This window comes from Urtica dioica, chromosome 3, assembly GCF_054948205.1.
Source record: "Urtica dioica subsp. dioica isolate 48M chromosome 3, U.dioica_male_clone48M_v1_H2, whole genome shotgun sequence".
NCBI lineage: Eukaryota > Viridiplantae > Streptophyta > Magnoliopsida > Rosales > Urticaceae > Urtica > Urtica dioica.
In genome coordinates, this window is record NC_142758.1 from 3,822,871 (window position 1) to 3,846,614 (window position 23,744).

Here is a 23,744-nt window from a genome sequence, read left to right on the forward strand (position 1 = left end):
TAAAAATATACGTTACTTATCATATATAAAAATATATGTCTATTTATTCATTTTAATATTTTTTGATGTACTTAAAAATATACGTTACTCATTATATATAAAAATATAAGTCTATTTATTCATTTTTACAAATTTTATTAAAAACAAATCTGATCAACCATATCCGTATTATGATAGTATTTTTTTTTATATCTGTATAATCTAAAAACATTTTTTTAAAGTATAATAATACTAAACTAGCCCATTATTTTCAAAAGTCAATGCTCACCCTTCGAAAGGTGATCAAAAATTACAAAAGCAAAAACAATTTTGTGTGCTAGTTTGTAAAGGACAAAGTTCACGGTAATTTCCTAATAGCGAAATTAAGACAACACCCACGAAATAAAAATAAATAAATTATTTATAAAAAAAAAAATTAAAATATACAAAATAAAGAGAGAAGACGAGAGAAAGCGAAGAGGGAAAATACTGTCTAATAAGTTCCATAAATTGAGATTCGTTTTCCCCCGAAACTTTGCGAGATCTGATTTTCTCACAATCTCTTTTCCTCTTCCGATTCTAGTTTTGGAAAGGAAGAAAGGAAAAAAAAAATCGTTTCTTTCTGTCTGTGTTTGACAGACCCGTTGAATTTATTGCCAAAAACCCTAAAAAGAGAAACCATGTTCCGATTCGAGCAAGAGAAGATACGGAAACGGCTTTGATTGTATAACTCTTCAGTCTCCCTTCTTTGTATTCGTCTTCGTAATCGCGTTGTATTCAATTCCGGTTCGGTAATCGGAGGTTTCGGCTCTGAGAGAGGTCCGGTAGAGTTCTCACATGGCTGACGCTCTCTCCGTGGTTCCCGCCGGAGTTCTTCGCAATCTCTCCGACAAGCTCTACGAGAAGCGCAAAAATGCTGCTTTGGAGGTGACTATGGCCACCTAGTTTTGGTTGTCAGCGGTTTGGGATCATTTTTCTGTGGATCTTAGGTTTAATTTTGTGCATAATTTATGGATAGGTTGAGGGAATTGTGAAGAACCTTGCGACTAGCGGAGATCACGATAAGATAACAGCGGTTGTCAATTTGTTGACAACTGAATATACATACTCACCGCAGGCGAATCACAGGAAGGTATGAGAATTGTTAAGAGGTTATCAAGTTGACTTTTTTTTTTCGTTCATGGATTATTTGGGTTGAGCATATTTTGGGTTTGTTTTGCCAATTTTTGCAGGGAGGACTGATAGGATTGGCTGCTGTGACTGTTGGCTTGACTTCGGAGGCTGCTCAGCACCTTGAGGTTAGCATTTTTATTGACGCTTTTTCACTTTATCTTACTATAAGTAGTTTCGGTGCTATGATCTCTGACAATTCACCCGTCGGGAGAGAAGTTGGTGAGAAATGAGCTGTAAAAACCAACGGGACAATTGTGATTTTTTTTTTCGGTTGATGAAGAAAGGCCATCAGCTGAAGCTAGTGACGACTCAAAACTGTCCCATCCATATATTGCTCAAAAATCAATTTGGGGTAGAAATCTGGATATATTATAGTAACCAGTAGGATTCTTACGAAATAAGGTGATTAATATGAAAGCTGAAATGAAGATTTGCTGACTTGTAACATGGTGGCTGGGAATTTGATATGCCTTACAGGTGTACCTTTATTGTTTAGAAGGCTTTTGCTGGATTTTCTATCATAGAGATGATGGACGTAAATTTCCAGGATTTTAATCTTTTACCTCTTAGGTTTGTTGATACATAATCACAGATCTTCCATTTAGTTTATTACGAGGCCTTATCTCAACTAGCTACCCATGTTGCTACATTACTGAAAACCATAACAGGTGTACTCTTCTCCGGCCTCGCCGTGATTTCTGAATAAAGTCCTGTTTCTTAAAAAAAAGAAAAGAAAACCATAACAGATGTGCTTTTTATTTTTACGTTCTTTAGTTGTTCTCTATCATTATTTGGATTTGAAATATCTCATGGATTAGAAGTGTACTTAAAGCTTGCACTTTTTCCCTGAAAAGATCCCAATATTGTATGTTGATATGAAGACGTATCCCTTTTTTGACATTGTATCCATCCATATATTAGCTGTTGACAGTGTTTTGTTTTCCGCTTCTATGTCACTTTGTCAGCAAATTGTGCCTCCTGTACTAAATTCTTTTTCTGACCAAGACAGCAGAGTCCGTTACTATGCCTGTGAAGCTCTATATAACATTGCAAAGGTAGCAGTTTCACTAATACATACATAAATTATTTCAGCTATTTCGATGTTTATGATGCGGGACATGATGCTTATTTTTGTTGACTCACAGGTTGTAAGAGGGGATTTTATCATATTCTTTAATCAGATTTTCGATGCTTTATGTAAGCTTTCAGCCGACTCTGATGCCAATGTACAAAGTGCCGCTCATCTTCTAGATCGTCTTGTGAAGGTCCAAAACTTTCTCTCTTGTTTGAGTAATGTTGTTCCCTTTTGTCTTCTTGTATGAATGTTCTTTCTTATATTGTTCTTTGGTGCTCTGAAGCAGGATATTGTTACCGAGAGCGATCAATTCAGGTGTGCTCTCTTCTCTGTAATTTGAGATGCCTGGATCTGGGGATGAACATTTGTGTTTTGACCCCTAACATTGTTGTTTTGCTAGTTTAATCTTTTTGTGCTTTTGTTCAGCATCGAGGAATTTATCCCACTATTAAGGGAGCGCATGAATGTTCTAAATCCCTACGTCCGCCAGTTTTTGGTTGGATGGATCACTGTTCTAGACAGTGTTCCAGATATTGATATGCTGGGATTTCTCCCTGATTTCCTCGATGGTAATTTCCCTTAAATCGAAAGAAAAAACTAGTCCATTCTTTTGTTTATTCATGTATACTGAATGCACTGGCTTCCTGTACCCCACTAAATTCCAGGGCTGTTTAATATGCTAAGTGATTCTAGCCATGAAATTCGCCAACAAGCTGATTCGGCTCTGTCAGAGTTTTTACAAGAGATCAAGAACTCCCCAGTAAGACATATACTAAACCTGACTTAAACTTTTTCATCGTGTTTGAGCATAATGTTTCCTTAATTTATAGTTTTCTGAAGTTCCCCGCTGTAGTAATTTATTCAGAATGCATATATAAGAACATCGTTATTTAGCAAGAGGCAGAGTAGGTAATCTATAATAAAATGAGGAAAACATTATTATTATATCTTTCTGGAAAGACTTGCTGCTGGTGGTATTTTGCAGTGGTTACTTGTGGCTTGATTTCAATTGTCCCATATAAATCCGTGTTCATATAAATGTTTTGGTGTGGAGCAAATGAGATTGTTCATTTGTAATTTCTGACTCGGGTAGTACTACTCTTGAAGTCTGTAGATTATGGTCGGATGGCTGAAATTCTGGTCCAGAGAGCTGCTTCTCCAGATGAGTTTACTAGGTTAACAGCTATTACATGGGTAGGTTACTTTGCATCAAGATACATTTCTTTTATTGATTGATGAATGGCTTATGCGAAGTAATTTAAAATGCTGATTGGTGTGCAGATAAATGAGTTTGTAAAACTCGGTGGAGATCAGCTTGTTCCTTACTATGCTGATATATTAGGAGCCATTCTGCCCTGCATATCTGATAAAGAAGAGAAGATCAGAGTGGTAAGTTTATGTTTTCTTCTTTTATCCTATCTGGTTTCTGTTTGGTCCCATGATTGTTTGCAGCGGTTACCTTGTTTCTTAAGAAGCTAATCTGTGGTTGGTCCTATGATTTTTTAAGGTTGCTCGTGAGACAAACGAAGAGCTTCGCGGAATCAAGGGGGATCCAGCTGAAGGCTTTGACGTCGGATCTATTCTCTCCATTGCAAGGAGGTGCATTTTTAACCTTGTTGTTTTTCTCCTTCTTTTCTGGTAGTTAAAATGACTGGTTAACTAATTTAAAACGATGGCTTACCACTATTTGTTGTATCTTTGGATATCTTCAATGACCAGTCAATTGGCTACTGAAGAAGAAGCTACTAAAATTGAAGCTTTGAATTGGATATCAACTCTTTTGAACAGACATCGAGCAAAGGTAATTTGGACTTTGCAGGCACCAATTTTTTTTAGATGTATCCCCTAAGCTATTAATATAGAGTGTATATGAGTTGGAACATATTGTAGTGGTTGTAATTTATCTAGCAACGCGCATGTTTTTTAAAAAGAAAAAGAAACAAGGGACCCTTTTATTAATAAACGGCAGAACCGTAAAATACAAAGAAAGCCGGCGAGGGGTTTAAAAAGACCGAAGCGCACGCTAGTCGAACACGCCACCTCGGAATCCAAAAACCAGCAACGCGCATGTTGTATCAATGTTTATTCATACAGCCAAGTTGTCTTTTAACGATAGAGTTTCGTTCTCAAAGACTAGCAGGAATTTGTGTCATATTGTCAGTATATGTTAATTTTCCTTTAGTTCATCCTTGCTGATATATCTGGGATTTTGCTTTGCTGGCTTTGTTTCGTCCTTGTTTTTGCTTGATAGCATTTAAGCAGTTGTCACGTTGAAACAGGTTTTGATTCATACAGCCAAGTTGCCAGGTTATGAATAAATGCTTGATAGCATTTATTCATACAGCCAAGTTGTCTTTTAACGATAGAGTTTCGTTCTCAAAGACTAGCAGGAATTTGTGTCATATTGTCAGTATATGTTAATTTTCCTTTAGTTCATCCTTGCTGATATATCTGGGATTTTGCTTTGCTGGCTTTGTTTCGTCCTTGTTTTTGCTTGATAGCATTTAAGCAGTTGTCACGTTGAAACAGGTTTTGACTTATCTGAATGACATATTTGACACGCTTCTGCGGCCACTCTCAGATTCATCTGATGAGGTAAACCTTTTCTCTATTTCATAATTTTATTTTCTTACTGTCAGTCTTATAGTATAATTTTTTTTCTTTCTTAAATCCTCGTATTTAATACATCTATGTTTCTATAAAATAAAACTATTTGATTGTTATATAAGATAATGGTGTGCGTGTGTATTTAACTCCACATTAGGGGTTTAACGGCTTTCGGTAAATTCGAGGAGAAAATGTAAATGATGAATCGGGGAAACTATTGTAAAAAAGAAAGAGTTGCATTCAACGAACGACTTATTATTTTTTTTCCTTTCTATTTCTATTAATCAAATGATGGGTATCATGGAAAAACTTTGTAGTACCGTAGTCTTCCTTGACCTCGCATACCATTTCCTTGTCTTTTTTATTTGAACTCATATCCTAAACATTTTTCCAATGAGTAAAAAGAAATATAATTTTTATGGAAACATTTTTTTTTTCAAATATGGGGATTTACCAAACTGACACTCGTAATAAACTTATTAGAAATAACTATGCTTAAAATTTTTGGGTGTCCCTTAAAATAAAAAAAAAATGATGGGTTTCTTGAGATTTGACTTTTTAAGATTGAAAGAGGTTTTATGTTGACGAGAAATATTACATGTTGTAACTCATGGACTGGCTAACTATATTGTTATTCAAGCTGACAATAAATAGAGAAAGAAGGCAGTCAGTGTTAAATAAATATGAAGAGACGTGTTTAAGATAGTTACGTGGCACTGACATTCAAAATGTTAATTTGATACTTTCATCTAGATTTTGAAACTTAATGACATTCTGTACACGTCCTCAGGTTGTGCTCCTAGTTCTTGAGGTTCATGCGTGCATCGCCGAAGATCAACAACACTTCCGTCAGCTTGTGGTTTTCCTGGTGCATAATTTCAAGTCCCTTGATTCACTTCTTGAGAAGTGAGTCTTTTTTCTTCTCTCTTAACAACAGTTTATAAGTTGCTAATTTTGAATCTTTGTCATTGATACATTTAACATATATATATATATATATATATATATATATATATTTTTTTTTTTCATCTTAAATTGTTCGTTTCTTCTTGTCTCAGACGGGGTGCTTTAATAATCCGCCGACTCTGTGTGCTTTTAGACGCCGAAAGGGTGTACCGTGAGTTCTCGACAATATTAGAAGCAGAAGATGATCTGGATTTCGCATCTGTTATGGTTCAGGTTGTCATTTGTCTGAGTGCTAAAAAGTAAAAAAACGCATTTATACATGTGTTTGTTTGTAAATTGTTAGTGGCTTTTAGGTATTACTGGCAAGTCCATGTCTTGTAGTAACACGAGTTTTGCTGTATATTTTAATTGAATTATCTGCATGTGTCCCAAAGTCTGTCTGTTACTTTCATATAAATTCATATCCCCCCTCATGATCATTTTTTTTTCCTGAGTTTCCCTTTGCTTCTCTTTTCAGGCTTTAAACTTGATTTTACTTACATCATCTGAACTGTCTGAACTCCGAGATCTCTTAAAACAATCGCTTCTGAACCCTAAAGGGAAGGATCTATTTGTTGCCTTGTATGCTTCATGGTGCCATGCACCCATGGCAATCATAAGTCTCTGCTTATTAGCCCAGGTGAGTCGCTTTTAATTAAGTCCCCATTTCTTATGGATCTTTTTCTAATTTTTATCTTGTTATTGTTTGTCACCTGCTTGATAGACATATCAACATGCAAGTGCTGTAATTCAGTCCCTGGTAGAGGAGGATATCAATGTTAAATTTCTGGTGCAGCTCGATAAATTGATTCGCTTGCTTGAGACTCCAACTTTTGCATATCTTAGATTACAGGTCAGCAAATTCCTATTGCTGTAGCAATTTTTTTTTAATAAAAGATTTTGTTTCTCCTTAACAAGAAAAAGAAAAAAGAGGTTAAAGGTCAGCAAAATTTTGTCAGTGTATTATATGTTTCCATGTCACATTTTGCGGTTTCTGTTTATTAAGTAGTAATTGGTACTGTGACATTTTTTGTTACGTTTATTATGAGTGGTGATGTAGTTCTGAAACATAGGTTGTCATGGTTCCATTTTCTGTTTTTTTTTTTTTTTTAAATTAATGTTGTTCGGGATACCGATGTCTCAAATATCATGCTTTTTATCTTCTCATCCTTGTCCATAGCATATAGAAACTGGAGTCCATAAGTTCTTTAAGATAATATTATGCCTCGAGTAATTTTTTTTAAGCTGTCATTTCCCTTTTTTCATTCTAAACTTTCGTTGTTTTTACTTTCATTTTTTGGTTTGTCCTCGAAGGTACCACTTTTTATTTATTTATTTTCTCTACATGTTATATGGTTATATTTAGGATTGAAGTTTTACTCGGGATTATATCTTGTTCATAGAATCCAGATCGTTGACACCTTTTGTCATTGTGGCAGCTTCTCGAGCCCGGAAGATACACATGGTTGTTAAAAGCTTTGTATGGCCTATTGATGTTGCTTCCACAGGTACATTAAACAATCCACTATTTTCTTCTCTCTGAACTAGACGTTACTACACTAGTTTTGCTGCATTACTATTTATTCTATACAAAACAATCAATTATTGTCTTTGGCCACCCACCAGCTAGCCAGCAAAGGTCCATTATTTCATGTCATAGTCGAATTTTGGCGATTCCGACAATAAATCCGGTGAAGAGTTTTTCTTGAAGAAAATATGTATTATGTATAAAAAATGGCAACATCCGTGTTACAATTGCTTTTTACATCACCAGAGAAGCTCAACGGAACCCAAAGAAAATCAGGACCGAACGCCAACAATCACGCCGACCTGAAAATCAAAGGGACGAACACGCTGAACAAAACAAAAAAGTAACCAAAAGCTTAGGAATAACTACAGTGCGCTCGCCCAATCCCTGGAGAGATCAGCCTTAGGAAAACAAGAAAAAAACCTTTAAGGAAGATGCGAGCCACAACGCTACATTGTTGTCGTTTTCAGTTACATCTCCACCGTTCCATACCTCATCGTCAAAAACACATTTGTTGCGACTTCCCCATATAGACCATAAAATCGCCAAAATACCCGATTTAACCGCCTCCACCCATTTGGAGTTCTTCCCCGGAGTGAGATGAATACAAGAAGAGCTGATGCAAATACTCACATGCAGCCATACAATGAGGGCAACAATTTGGGGAGAGATAAAAATGAGGGTTGTGTTGCTGAATCACCTCCACTGCATTTTTCCGCCATCAATGCGAGGAGCCACGCGAAAACTTGGACTTTCTTAGGGGCTGGGGACTTCCACACAGCCTCGTAAAAAGGGAAAGAAGGAGCACCGGCGTAAGAAGACAGATCTTTAACGAAAGATTTGACGGAGAAATCCGAAGAGTCCATCGCCAGGTTCGGTGATCTTGGATACCTGGCCACAGCACCACCGACTCGATCGGCTCAATGAGCTCCGTAACTTCAGGCAATTCCCGGTCCGATAAATTTCGGGGGAATTTGAAACTTCAACCACTCGAGGAGGGGGAATTTCACTGCCAAAGGCTGATCAGCTGCCCAATATCTTTCCCAAAACCCGATCAAAGAACCATTGTTAACCTTCCAACCGGTGTGCTTTGCAAAATCCCCTGGATCCCAACCATTAGCCTGGTATTCATAGATAGAGATGGTAACTTTGTGCCATAAATATCCACACTCAAAAGAGAACCTCCATAACCACCACCTTAAGAGTGTAGCGTTTCTTTTTACTATTTTGCCAATCCCCAAGCCCCCCTTATACTTAGCTGCGCAACAAACATCTCACACCACCTGATGATGCTTCTTGGCCCCATCGAAGCCTTTCCAAAGAAAATCCCGCATCAGTTTTCGATATCCTTAGTGATACCAATTGGCACTTTGAAAGTAGATAATAAGTATGTAGGGAGAGCCGATTAAGACCTCTTCGACGTGTTAACCACTCTGTTTCGTGGGATATGTTGTTGACCACTCTGTTACATAAATCAGAGAAGACTCTCAAGAAGTCTCCTTTGATGATATCCCAATAATCCTGACAAATTTCGATAGAAAACCCGTCCGGTCCCGGGGATTATTACACCTGAAAACAACATTTTTTTATCTCGACCTCTTCAAATGTCCAAGATAAAGACTCGGAGCTGCCAAGAGAAATTGGGCTCCGATCAATCCTGCCTGACAACCGGGCAGTTCGGGCACAATGTAAAATGGGCCTTGGAAGTACCCAGTTATTTCCTCGACTATCTCCTCTTGACCCACAAAAACCGTCCCGTCTTGTCTCTCGATCTTCCAAATGGTTTTTTTTTTTTTTTTTTTTTTTTTTTTTTTTTTTTTTCCTTAAGCTCTTTAAGGAGTGAAAGATCTTCGAATTACAGTCCCTGTCTTTGGCCCAAGCACACTTCGATATAATTCTAACCGAGCTCTCTTTAGAATAACCTTCGGTTTAAGTTTATAATTGACCCTCTCAGCCCGGAGTTCATTACACTCTGAGCTCATTAATTGGCCCTCTCGTTGTACTTTATATTAGTATTTATTTATGTATAAAATACTATTTTATCTTCAGTTTATAATTTCTGTTTTGGGTGTTTATGATCCTTTTGGTCGTTTGAGGTTTTGGTTTTTTTGGGTATCGGGGTGGCGTATTCATTTACCGTGCGCTCCATCCCCTTTTAAACTCGTCGACTAACTTTGTATCTTTCCAGCGTTGCCGTTTGATTAATAAAATGTTCCGTATTTCTTTATATATATATATATATATATATATATATGTATGTATGTATGTATGTATGTATGTATGTATGTATATATTAGTGAGCATTGATCCCATATGTGAGCACCATTGCCCATTGCCCTTGCCCTAATAATTTGTTAGGACCTGGGATTTTAGAGAATAAAATAGTAATAGGGGTCAATCAGGGGATTGAATAGAAAATAGTAGAAGCTAGCTAGCCTATAAATAAAGAGATCTTAGAAGGGAAAATATATGAAAAATAATTTGAAAAGTATTTCGTAAGGAAAGAAATTCATATCTCGGAGAGCACGGACCTCTCGATTGTCCGATATCTCATTGTATTCCTTTCGTTCATATTCCAATCAATACAAGAAATATCTTGGGGCGTATCAAATCATCCCTAAAATTCTGGCGAGTTTTTTACGTTTTGAAAGAATGAAACATCTGTTGAAAATTAGCAAAAATTTGGAAAGTCCGGCATGCACAAATTTCAAATCAACATTTTAAATTCCTCTAAAATTTACAAAGGCAGCCAGAGTTTCCGTGAAATGCAACGATCGGCAACCGGTATCTTAATCTGTTAAAAATTTATATACTGGACATCTAATCTGGATTTGCTTGCTTGCAGCAAAGTGCGGCGTTCAAGATACTACGAACTCGTCTGAAAACTGTACCCTCATACTCATTCAGTGGCGACCAGCAAGTGAAGCGGAGTTCTTCCGGGAACACCTATCAGATTCTTCATCACCTTTCAGGCGGCGGATTGCAAGATGGCGATGTGAATGAGGACGAGAGGAATCTACATAACGGAATTAAATTCACGCTGAGACTTCAACAGTTTGAGAAAATGCAGAACCATCATCGATTGCACGCGAAAGCAAAAGCACAATCTCGAAGCAATACCACATCCTCGGGGCTGTCACAGGTCTTGTTTCCGCTTCTACAGTTTCTTGCATACAGAAATATATATGGTTTAGGATTGAGCTTGCATAGAACTTGTTCAATAGAGGATTTAGCAGTCTTCATAGCATCCGAATTGGCTACAAATTTCACAAACTGTTTTGTCATCAATGTTAGTGGCTTTTTTATTTTCTTTCCATTTTTTCCATTTAGCCATCAGATTGAAAACAAAATGAATTGAAGCTAATCTGATCAAAACTGCACGCATAGTTACGGTCTGTTGTTTATTGTCGTGCTGTATGGTACGGACTCTTCGTTAATACGTTCATCGTTTTTGGAATTCTGTATATACAGGAGTTACAAAGGCCAGAGGAAACTGGGCGACCAGGTCAGTCGGAGATGGGTGGGCCCGTACCCAGACCATCGAGGAGAGGGCCAGGACAGTTGCAACTATGACACTGGCTGTATTTCAAATTTTACAGTGATCTCAGCATATATATATTTATATAATATATATGTAATACACATCTGCGAACACGGGATGTTTGTATGATTTGTAAAATTGTATATCATAGTAGTTTATTCTGTGGGGTCTCGGTGGTGGTGGTTGGAATATTGGATTAAAAAAAAAAGGCATAAAAAGGGAAGAAAAAAAATGGGGGGTTTCTGTATTATGAGATGGCCTCGGCGTTTTTGGCTGAGCTATTCTTTGCACTTTTTTGTAAGTGGAATACGTCGTCCCCACGTGGTTCTGTATTTTTTTTTTTTTTTTTTTTTTTTTGGAAACCACGTGGGTTAGAGATTTAATATTTAAATCGTAGAAGATTAGCTTCTTGTATTTCTTCTGTTTATAAAACAAGCATTCCAGGGAAGGGGTATGTTCACTTATATTGTCGAAAAAAGAGATGTATTTATTTATTTGGTTTCTGTATCTAATAAACTAGTGGTTTGCGTTATTTGGTTTCTGTACCGACTAATTTTGGATTTTTGGCATCCCAAATACTTCATCATTTATTGAAGGATGTTAGGGAAATATATATTCCCTTACATTAACTTTTTTTATTTTATTTTTTATTTTTTTAGGAAGAATGAGAAACTTGATAAATACTACATTCCTTGCACACTACACCATTTTTAACACTAGTTTAATAATCTTGCATTTGTCCGTCGAAAAAGAGGAAAAAGAGATAAAACGGAGGTCTAAGTACTTGCAGTCCACCTACTCTTCTAAAATACTTGTTCCAAGTAAATATCAAAGCAATCCACAGAAATTCCTCTGTAGTATTAAATTTACTATGCTGATAAATATACAATAATGAACCTGAAAAAAAAAATTCATTTAAATAACATAAATCCAAAGAATCTAGAATCTTGATTATTTACGAAACTTGAAAAATAGAAATAAAAATAAAAACAAAAAGTGAAGAATTGAAAACTACGGAGACAATTTTTTAAAATTAAGAGAATCATCGAAAATTACAAGTAGAGAGAACGAATTGAAAATCACGAAAAATCTCAATCCCTTTGCGAATCTTGAGCGGGTTGATGGACAATAAAAAAAGCTCTATCCGAATGGTGAATGAAATTTATTATTTTAGTAATGCTAATTTACTTAAAGAACCTGGAAAATTTTCTGATGCACTACAAGAATGGAAATCAAAATTTGTAATAGATTTATTTTAATAGATAGCATAATGTATATGTAATAGAAAATTTTCATCTAAACAAATAAATCCAGGAGAATGTCTAAAAGCTGGACCTTTTTTAATTAAATAAAACTGGGGCTAATATTTGAAGGAAGGTAGGAAATATGCATCTTTACATAGATTCTTTGACATGAAGTAACCATTTGAATCTAAAAAAAAAAAAAAAACATAGTCAATCAAACTAGCTCACTCTCAAAAGTTCAACTAAGCTCAACTCTCCCTCTACGCCACCCAGGCCCGGCCTTAATAGTAGGCGACTTAAGCCACCGCTTAAGGCCTCAATTTTTTGAAAAATATTAAGTCCAAAAGAAGGCCCATTTTGAAAAGCGGCTCATGTCCATGCTTTGACTGCTCTCTCTCTCTCTCTCTCTCTCTCTCTCTCTCTCTCTCTCTCTCTCTCTCTGCGTACCCTCTTCTTTCTCTTTGATAATTTTTTGTTTTGCTTTTTTACTGTTCTCTCTCTCTCTCTCTCTCTCTCTCTCTCTCTCTCTCTCTTATTTCCTGCTCTCCTCTCTCTCTCAAACATCTTTCATTTCTATAATAAAAAAATACATATTTTCTTCCCATAAAACAACTACTTTTGTTTTGTTGTACGTGCTCCAATTTATTTATTTATTTAATTGTGCCTTATATTTACTCAGTTTTTTTTATATTAGAACAAAGTTCTTTTTTTTTTGTCACTAACAAAATTTCTAAATTTCTATTCTTCCATTCCAATGTGTGAATGCTATTTTCTTAAATATGAAAACTGAGGCTTGTATCCTATGCTATTTTTTTGTGTATATGAAAATTGAGATTTGTATCCTATTATTATTCCTATCATTTATATAGCCAATATCCTCATTCTTTAATATTCACGTCACAAGTTTTATAACATTCAACTTTTTTTTTTTTATAATTGCTATTATTTATTTATTATAATGAGTTTAACTGTTTAATAAAACAATGCACTAATAAGTCTATTTTTTAATCTTTATTTATTTAGTGTTTTAATGGTTAATATATAATTTGATTAGTTTCTTTTATAATATAATAAGATAGTTTAATTTGAAAATATGTTTAAATGGTTTAGGTGTTAAATAATAATGAATGGACTAAAATGTTACGAAATCAATATATTATAGACCAAAACTATGCCAAAAAAAAAAAAAATTTGTAACCAAAATGCTACAATGATGTAAAATTGCGGACTATTTGATTGAAGAAAATTAAGGCCTAATTAGACATAGTGAGGTCTTAAGCGAAAATCAATAATTAGGCCTTAATTTTCTTCAATCAAATAGTCCGCAATTTTACATCATTGTAGCATTTTGGTTCTTTGTCTTCATCTTCATCCATCTTCACGTATATTAGATAACTCATCTTTGTCCCATCTTCCTCGTAGCCATCATTTTTCTTCTCAGCATGAACAAAATGGTATATCACTACTCTTATGTTTACGTCATTCCTTGTTATGATTTCAGGGGTCGTGATGTGAATATTTTTATTAGGGTCCGTGATGTTCGTATTCTTTACCCTTTAGGAATAGTGATGTTTCTATTGTATTTTTTATTATATTTTTTGGAGTATTTTGATGATTTTTGTACACATTTTCAAAGATTTAGATTTTCTACGGTTTGTGATAATCTCATTATTATTTCAAAGACAGAGAAAAAAACGACCAATTTTTGAAATTTTTTATATGGTTTAGACTATTATTACCAAACATTTTGATTTTTTAACTTTTCCGGCTATGGTTATTTCCCTTAATTATTTGCTTTTACGCTCAATTTCTAACACTTTTTACTATCATTTAGCGATTTCAACAAAGTTTTAGATTTTCGCCTATTTTTTTATAGCATTTTTTCCATTTTCTAACATTTCAACAAATTTCTAGCATTTTCGAACAATTATTTGTTTTTTTTTCATTATATTTATTTTACGCAAGATTATTTTTCCAATTCGATTCAATAAAAGGCTTTGCGCCATTATCCGCCAACTATTTTAGAATATTAGTGCGTCTGTTTTATTATTGTTCGAAGTTGATTTGATCTCATACCGGAATTATTGGGCCCCTTTCTTGAAACCTCACATGTATTGATGTCTTAGGCTGTGTTTGGTAGGATGGAATATAGGAAGGATGGAAACTATTTGAGGGATTATATGAGATGGATTTATTGTTTCCATTGTTTGGTAACAAAGAAGGAAGGAAAAAAATAGAATGATGGATGGATTCAAGTTAGTGGGGCCCACCAAAAAACAATCCTTCCACATTTGGATGGATTATGTAAAGTAACAAAGCAATTTTGACCATATTACAATAATATCCTCTTAGTGGATATTTGAAGATATTATAATAAAGAGGGTATTTATGTAATTTAATATAATAAAAATCATCCATCCTCTTCTTTTTTCTAATTGTACCAAACAATGAATGGATATATTTTAATCTTTCCATCTTTTATACCAATCAACTTTTTTAATACTTATAATCCACTACTTTCTTTTCCTTTCTATTCCGTCCCACTAAATCCATCCCCTCATGTTTCCATTCTTCCTACCAAATGAGCCCTTAAGGTTAGGACGAGGTCATCTACATGTGGGCGAATCAGTGCCCTAGCCTCACTTTTCTTAGTGATTAGCCTGTTTGGTTGTTCGTCACTGGCCCTAGACTCTGTCCAGCAGGCGCAACAAATTTAAATTTTCCATAACTCCTTGCTCGTAACTCCGGTTTCGGCAAAGGAACATGCGTTGAAAAGCTATGAGAAAAATCTATTCAGTTTTGGAAAGAACTCACCCAAAATCGTCAATTATGAATCTCCAAATTGTGCTGAAGAAGGTGCTAAGTTAATTGTTTTGCTCGAACTTGTCCGAAAGTCTTTGTATCACTCCAAAATTGTTCCATTAAGCTCCAAATATTCTCTGTGGCTCAACAACCTGAAAGTTCACTGAAAACTACAACAAAAAACATCATCAAAAGCTTCAAAAACAAGTATCGATTCACTTTAAAAAAACAACATTCATTATGCATTTTCATATCATTTCTTTGGATTCTTATTAACCTAGAGATGATGACAGCAGGAATCATTGACAACATTGTGGCTTTCAATTCAACAATCTCGCAGAGCAGGAGATTCTTGTAGTTTATTCAATTCTCAATATTGAATTATTTCTGGCCAAGTTTTTTCTAATTCAACAATCTCCTGCTCCTACCTATAGTGTCTCATCCAACGTTTAAAATACCGCCGATATCTCGCAAAATAGAGACTCGACATATGTTTCGTTTTATCAAGGCATAATAGAGACTCGCAAAATAGAGCCAACCAAAAGTTAAATTTAACATTTTATCAAGGCATAACATATGTTTCAAGTACTTCCCTTTCATTTTATTCCATGTTTACATGATAATGTAAGGTGTAGTTATTACAGCTCAGTATAACTTCTCTACCCAACTTCAATGTGGTAGTTAAGAAAAAAAAAAAACTCTTATATTATACATAAATCTACGAAATATACATAATCTACAAAAGCACGGCCAAGTGAGAGGCGATTCAATATTAAGCTCTGTTTCACAAGGCATAGATTTTCTCGAGGTCGGAGTTGTAGTCGTCGAGGTCGGAGAAGTTGGCGGAGTAGGACCACGACATCGACTTGCTCCTGCTCCCGGCGGACCTCCGGATGCGGGTCTGGGAGTCGCGGTGGAAGCCGAAGCGCTGCCGGAAGACGAAGTAGCACATGCTGGCGAGCGTGGCGACGAGGATGGGAGCTCCGACGAGGGTCACGACGATGGCCATCCACGAGTTTCGCTTCCCGACGACCTCGAAGGCTATGGCGAGGAATGCCCCGCAGGTGCAGGCGCAGGCGAGCCACATGAGCTTGTTGACGACGGAGACGACCTGCTTCTGGGCCCGCGTGTCCCAGGCCACGAGGGTGATCTGGACCACCACGACGGAGAGCGAGATGAAGAGCGACGCCGCGTTGAGCACGAAGAACACGCGGAACCCGGCGTGGTCCGCGATGTTGGCCTTCCCCGCCCCCGGCCCCGTCAGCAGGTAGTTCCCCGGGAGGTTGAAAATGGCCAGGAAGGCTATGGAGGCGAAAAGCACCGCCACGACCGTCACCGAGTTCGTCGTGTTCTGCACCGCCTCTCTGTGCAGCTTCTTCAGCTCCTTGGCGATCCCCGAAACCCGTCGCCGGGTCTTCTCCGTCTGAATCAGCTGGGTCTGGACCTCGTGCTTTATGTCGCTCACCGTCCTCTTCAGCTCCATCGCCTCGTCCAATTGCCCCACGAACCTCGCGTGCTTCGCCCCCGCCTCCACCAGGGCCTCCCTTATCTCGAACGTCGACTCTCCGTACTCGAGCTTCTCCGCCAAATCCATCGCAGTCTCTTTGTTGCTGTTTACCGCGTTCACATCGACGGACGAGTAGCTTAACAGAACGCTCAGAACCTGGAGGACGAAAAAAAAAAAACATAAATTCTCGTGCTTTTCGCAACTGCATTGTACAAAGTCCAAGGAATATCAAAGAGCTTCTCTTACTTTATACAAACTACGCAACGAAAATGAGCTATAAAGTTAAGAATTCTCCGTTATGTAGAACACACCTGAGAGCTATAAAGAGAAAACACACTTAAACCACTTCTCTACTTCCGTGTCACTGGTGGCCAAGAAGCATCGCAGTTTTTAATAGTTGATACCGCGTCTAAGAATGCTATGGAAAAGTGGGCTTTTTGGTTATTGGCTGAGTGTTTTTTGTTTCAGTTTTGCTTTAGAACACCCATATGCAATTCTTGTAACATTATCAACACATTTTTGTTGGAAAAGAAAAATGGAAAGTTTGGACTTTCCAAGGGTGTAGCTTAACAGAACGCTTATAACCTGGAGGAAAAAAAAAAAACATAAATTCTCACGCTTTTCGCAACTGCATTGTACAAAGTCCAAGGAACATCATCAAAGAGCTTCTCTTACTTTACACAAACCAGGTCTAAAGTTAAGAATTCTCTGTTATGTAAAACACACCTGAGAGCGGCACTTTCTCGTGGCAATGTGCACAGCAGTGTTGCCCTTTCTGTCGCGCTCGTTGAGTGTCGAAATGTCAGAATTCAGAAGCTCCTCGACCACGAGAGGACACTGACCTTTGACCGCCATGTGAAGAGCAGTTTGACCCTTCTTGTCTTTGATGGACACTATTCCCGGGTCGCGCTCTATCAGTGCCTTCACAACACGGATGAGTCCGTACCGACCCGTTGTGTGCAGCGCCGTCTTCCCGTTCTTCCTCACCATCCGGATCGTGCTGACATCAGCGTCCAAGATCGCGTTGACGATCTCCAAGTGGTCTTTCACGGCCGCCGAGTAAAGTGGGCTCGTATTTGTTGAGTCGCAGCATTTGCAGAGCTCTGGCCAAATCACCAAAAGTGCCTTCACAATACCTGATTGAATCACATCCATACCCACCATATCGAGCTTAGGAAAAAATTTCAGAGCCAGTTAAGGATGAGCTTTGACTTATATCTGAATGGCAAGTGAATCGAATTCGACACATTTCTTGTTTTCATTTCGAAATTTAAACGAAAAGAGAATCAAGGTTTCAATGGAAAGTTTGGAAGGAACTTCGGAGAATCAAATTCTTCTTTCTTTTTGCTTCTTACAGATATAGATAGGCCAAAGTTTCATCCAAAACTGTACACCGAAAGGACCCAAAATCAAGGCTAAAACGGGAAAACAAAAATCTATGACGAACATCAATTTCGTTCCCCGCAATAAAATCACGGGGTCTGATTGAGTTTGTTTTAAGTATATAATCTGATTTTATTTTACTTGTTCTGCAATATCCCTAACTTCTGAAACTCGACAGTTCAATTTTGAAAATGATTTCAATAGTTTGCTCTCTTAAAAACACCAATGAATTTCTTTGGCTTACCTAAATGGCCTCTCTTGGCAGCAACATGAAAGGCGTCCAGGTCGGACTTTTTGGACCTGATCTTCGCCGTCCGTACATCGGCGCAGAGATTGAGTAAATAAGCGAACACGGCCTCCAGATTGTTCTCTGCGGCCACGTACAGCGCGGTCTCACCTGCGTCATTTTGGACAGCCATCAGATCAGCCACGCTGGACCCATCGTCCCGCCTCAGCCTCTCCACCACCTGGGTCAACGCTCCAAGGTCGCCCGATCGGACGGCCGTGAAGAAATCCTGGTGTGCTAAGAACCTCACCGACATCGATTCCATGATGCTTGACAGAAGAGAGAAAGAGAAAACACACTTAAACCACTTATCTCTACTTCCGTGTCACTAGTGGCCAAGCATCGCACTTTTTTTTTCTTCTTCTCGTTTTACCGGAAAAGAATAGAATCAGATGAGTAATAGTTGATAGCGCGTCTAAGAGTGCTATGGAAAGTGGGCTTTTTGATTATTGGCTGAGTGGTTTTTTCAATTTCGCTTTAGAACACCCATATGCAATTTTTCTAACATTATCAACACATTGCATGTCTTTTGTTGGAAAAAGAAAAATGGAAAATTTGGACTTTAGAGTCATTCTTCATGAGTCATTCCTCTAATGATAGAGCTGTGGGGTCCTCTTGCGTTAAGCAGCCATGTGAAAGATGATAAATCACGGTTTTGGAACATTACATAATGTTTATAAGATTCTCTTTGCCTGGCAGTTGTTTCTTAATGTGGGAATTGCCGTCTTTTGTACCGTAAGAATAGCGTGTTCAAATTTTTATATCACCAATAACGTCTTTTAAATTGTAGGGCTTTTTTATTTATTTTTTTTTATTATCTATTTACTGTTTTAAGGTGTATTTTAATTTTATTTACTATTTATAATTTCATTTATAAGAAAGTTGATTATTTACCATGTTTCAAAATATTTAAAATAATCAATATTATTAAAAATGTTACACTTATAAGATAATCTTGCGGAGGAAGAATGAGATCTGGATCTAGGTTTGAATTCGAGAGAAAATATTCTTCTCGATGATTCTCGTTAGATTGAACGTAGTACATTGTTTGGTATAAATACAGAGTATTGATCTAAGTGATTCAAACAAACTCTAACCACCTCGCCAGCCTGTCACGTTACTTCGCTCACTGACGTGTCGCTCTCTGATGTGTCCTCTGACGTGGCGTGGCTTACTCTATTATTACAAAACGTTACTTTTGTAAAATTTTCTATTAAAATTAGCCCACTCGTAAAGACTTCAAGCTTAAGATACACTAGTAGAAATAACTTTCAGTAGCCATTTTCCGCAAAAAAAAAATAAAAAAAAATAAAAAATAAAAAATTCAATATTAGCCGGTGAACTTTTTAATTTTCATAAAGAATCGTTTTAATTTTTTGAAGTGTCCATTTTGCTCTTAGTAACTATTAACCAGATTTCAAAAAATGTTGACCAGATTTCAATAGATGTTAACCAGATTTTAACAACTGATACCCAGATTTCAATATACCAATATTTTGAACCAGATTTCAATAACTATTAACCAGATTTCAATAATTGTTAACCAGATTTGAATAACTGTTAACCAGATTTCAACAATTGTGACTAGATTTCAATAGCTGTTGACCAGGTTTCAATAACTCTTAACCAGATTTCAATAAATGTTGATCAAATTTGGAACACAAGGGTATTTTTTGTCCAGAGAAAAAGAAAACGATTAATGCCAAAATATTTTGAAAACATGAGTGAAAAGTGACACACGTTTTAGACTAGTTATGTAATTTTCCCGATACGATGTGAAGGGCTGAAAAAGAAATATAAACTATATTAAAATTCATTTCTAGATTTTGAGACTTCATGTTACTCTAGGATCAAATGTATTTGTTAATCTTTATTTTACATGTTGTTATGGTTGACACCCATAGCAAACAATCTAATTAAATAAGGCTGAACTTGTCAAATATACTTGAGGTTAACCACACTGGCCCCACTATCAGGGAGTTATCAGAGAGCTACTGTCAACCCTGAACTTTTAAAAGTATACTTTTACCGTAATTTTTTTAATTTAACTTTTAACCTAAAATCTTATATTCTAGCCTAAAGTTATATATATTTTCATATTTGTCTCAATGATTTTTTTTTAATACACCTCTTACAAAATTTAGAATAGTTTTTTTTTTCTAACAAATTTCCCCTTAACTATAAATCCCAGCTCCGTCACGGTAGGCAAGCCTTCTTCCAATCGAATTGAAAATCAAGAAAACTTGCAAAAGAAATTGAAAAACGAAGAAGCAATCAGCCATGGGCAACGCCGAAGAAGAAAAGTCTCTCCTCGATAATGTGCTACCTACGAGCCATGAGTTCCGTTCGGCGATTCGAAATCCAGCCATTGGCGGGAGCAAAACTTCGAGATTAAGATCGCACCCCTCGACGAACTTAAAACAATCCTTGAAGAGATTTGGCCAATAGAAGCCGCTTTGCAGGACTTTTGCTGCCATTCGGTTGGGCCCAAAATGTCCTCCGCACTCTAATGTTTTGCAATGGCAGAGTACGGAGAGCATCACGTCTTTGAGAACGCATCGTCGAACCACCAAGTCAGCCCCATTATTGGTATAAGATCGGCTCCTTCCAGTAATACCGATGCACGTCGAAAAGAAATTTTTTCCGCTAGTTGTACTTGAGCTTGGGTGGCATGAGGTTGCCCCCGAGGTAGTTGATGTAGTTGACATAACATGGCTGGATGATCACTTGCACGACCATCACTTTCTCGCCCTGGAAATTGTCGTCGATATGCATGATTCGATCGGGGACGTGCGTGAGGTCTTCAAGGCGGGAGAGATTGTACCGATGAAATTCTTCGTTCCCTTCTTGTCTCTGATCTCGAGGTCAAATTCTTGTAGTGGTCTTTGTTGCAAGAACCCGCGTTGTTGTTGTTGTTGTTTGGGCTGCACCTTCCATTCGAAATTGGGGTGATTTTTCCTTGCTCCGGTGTAGTAGTAGTTGGAGTTTTGGAACGTAGGCCGGTTGTAGTTTCCCACGAAGTTTGCATTCTCGGCTTGACCGTCACTCGCGTAAGGGCACTCATTGGTGAGATAAGTCCCGTTACACCAAAAGCATGTCTTCGGTACTATATGCATTGCACGAGTAGTTGCTTGCACCTTCTTCATCTGCTTCTGGAGGCTCGCCATTTATGCCGTCATCTCTTTCATCGCCTCAACGTTGAACGTGGTGGTCGTGGCATTCGCGGTGGCTGGATGTGGCTTCAGAATTCTTCTCTCCATCGAACATTATTTATTAGATCGCGCCAAATCCTCTAGAAGAGCATGGAACTCAGTCGGCGTCTTAGTCAACACCGTTGCTCCCTGCGGAAGTGTTGACTAAGGTCTTCGTGGATGAGAGAAGTGTTAGAAAATTCTTCGAAATTGAAGATTTCGAGGCTTGAATCACGCATAGGAACGCTTTCCTTATAGTATTTCGAGTACCCCAAAGTGTCTTAAGGTTTTTTTTTTTTGTACAAGAATACCGCAGGATACGACAAGCCTGGTTCGGACTGCACCAAGACAGAGTGAAAATCCGAAAATAAGCAAGAACTGTATTTCTGGATTAGTGTTTCGGGAGTTGAGAAAGTTGGTTCGAAAACCTTTGTTGATTACTGAATCCGAAATCAGATTATATAAGCAATCGTACCTGTTCGCGAAGAGGTTCGACGAACAGACGCACTGTTTCGGTCGAACTACGGTTATAGTCGCAAACGACACGACCGTTGGCCAAACGATAGCTCATTTCGAAGCGACGTGACCGTTAGTTCGAACGGTAACTAAAAATAACTACTAAATGAGGAGACTCGACCGTTGGCGAGAATCGCCGCGAGAAGCTCGCGAATCGTGTCGTTTCGCCTGGAGGTCGATCTCGCCTGGAGGTCGAGCTCGCCTGGGATTCGAGCTCAGCTGGAGGTCGACCTCACCCAGTCGAGCTGAAATGACTTCAACACTTCGTCCAGTCGACCTCGCCCAGTTGAGCTGAAATGACTTCGTCACTTCGTCACTCACCTTAGTATTTTGTTCCATGTGAGACTCTTTCCCACACACAAACTCACTTTCTCAATCAACAACACACTATTTTGTCTTTTAGTGAACAAATTAAATTGATCTGATTAAAACATCTATTTAATTTTACTTAATTTCCAACAATCCCCCACTTGTTCAGAAAATTCAAAATAGAATCCAGAAAAGAAACAAAGAGTGTTAGTACAGATAAGTATCTTTCGATTTGAACTTATCCTTCGTATAAGCAACACAAGACTTTATCGGAAATTAGGTAGCCAGGCTTTGAACCTATTTTCCTTGTGATAAAATCGGTGTTACTCAACACACACCCTTTAGTGTTCTTCGCCTATATCACACGCTTAGCACCGTTAATGGCCATGTGCTCATCCTGTTTCGTGAATTTTTCATGAGAGAAACTCCAGCTCTCACTTTGGAACGGCACCATCCCGAAATTCACCAAAAATAGTATCAACTTGTCCAAGATCTTTCATTTTGAAAGTGGAAGATAGAAACCTCTTCGTTTCTAATATTCCTTTCATCTCATTGCTAATGATCAACATATCATCAACATAGAGACATAGGAAGATCACAAGGTTACCACGCACCTTTGTGTACAAACACTTGTCACAAACGTTAGGAACAAATCCATTCGAAAGTATGACTGAGTCAAACTTTTGATGCCATTGTTTGGGTGCTTGTTTTAATCCATATAAGGATTTAACAAGTTTGCAAACCTTTTGTTCATTACCCGGAAGCACATAACCTTCCGGCTGCTCCATGTAAATCTCCTCATCGAGATCTCCATTTAAAAATGCTGTCTTGACATCCATTTGATGAACATTGAGGTTATACAAAGAAGCTAAGGCAAACAACACTCTAATTGTTGTTGTCCTTGCTACCGGTGCATATGTGTCAAAGTAATCAATTCCTTCTCGTTGTCGAAATCCTTTGGCTACTAATCTAGCCTTGTAAGTGTTAAGAGTGCCATCACTATGGTACTTCTTTCGGAATACCCACTTACACCAAATATATGTCTCGACCCTTTGGGTAGATCGACAATCTCCCAAGTGTGGTTTGACATAATAGAATCCATTTAATCTTGGATAGCATCCTTCAAAAGGCAGAGTCTCGAGAAGCCACAGCTTCATTATAAGTCTTAGGATCATCTTCAATAAGAAGAATAATAGGAATTTTCCGAGCAAAACTCTCTCTATTTCCTTCTACTAGGTAAAAAGAAATAAGACGAGAATCTATTTCCTTAGTCTTACGGACTCTTTTGCTTCTCCGAAGTTCGGGTTGTTCTACAACTACCCTAGAAGAACTTCCTTCTCGAGGCATCAAGCCTGCCTGGAGGTCGAGCTCGCCTGGGGTCGAGCCTTCCTGCTGGTCGAGCTCGCCTTGAGGTCGATCCTCCCTGAAGATCGAGCTCGCCTAGTCGAGGTTCTTCATTAGTGGAATTTTGAGATTCTTTTCCTTTCGAGTTAAGATTCTCAAAGAATTCCACATCTCGGGATTCTAATATGACATTAGACTCTAAGTTTAGAAGTCTATATGCCTTGCTATTCGTAGCATAGCCAATAAAAGCACTTCGTATCCCTCGAGGACCCAACTTGGTCCTTTTAGGATCCATGTTTTTGTAGTAGGCTAGA

General features: G+C 37.7%; 2 protein-coding genes across 3 annotated transcripts; one reads left to right on the forward strand and one right to left on the reverse strand.

Moving 5' to 3' along the window:
* Positions 1–418: 418 nt before the first annotated feature.
* Positions 419–11,486, forward strand: LOC149402122 (ARM repeat superfamily protein). Of its 2 annotated transcripts, none has more exons than XM_089610130.1 (20): positions 419–906; positions 998–1,111; positions 1,212–1,277; positions 2,118–2,207; positions 2,298–2,417; positions 2,511–2,542; positions 2,654–2,796; positions 2,893–2,987; positions 3,335–3,421; positions 3,509–3,616; positions 3,735–3,826; positions 3,947–4,028; positions 4,757–4,822; positions 5,625–5,740; positions 5,893–6,013; positions 6,258–6,419; positions 6,504–6,632; positions 7,219–7,287; positions 10,153–10,449; positions 10,779–11,486. In XM_089610130.1, exons 1-20 carry the CDS (start codon positions 817–819, stop codon positions 10,878–10,880), a joined length of 2,181 nt encoding a protein of 726 aa, XP_089466256.1. In that variant the 5' UTR covers positions 419–816; the 3' UTR covers positions 10,881–11,486. The 2 variants fall into 2 exon arrangements, with proteins under 2 accessions (XP_089466256.1, XP_089466257.1); XM_089610131.1 differs by having other exon boundaries at positions 2,514–2,542.
* A 3,983-nt stretch (positions 11,487–15,469) lies between these two features.
* Positions 15,470–18,581, reverse strand: LOC149402123 (Ankyrin repeat family protein). Its single transcript, XM_089610132.1, has 3 exons — positions 18,029–18,581; positions 17,128–17,537; positions 15,470–16,557 (listed from the first exon to the last, which is right to left on the reverse strand). Exons 1-3 carry the CDS (start codon positions 18,333–18,335, stop codon positions 15,679–15,681), a joined length of 1,596 nt encoding a protein of 531 aa, XP_089466258.1. The 5' UTR covers positions 18,336–18,581; the 3' UTR covers positions 15,470–15,678.
* Positions 18,582–23,744: the final 5,163 nt, after the last annotated feature.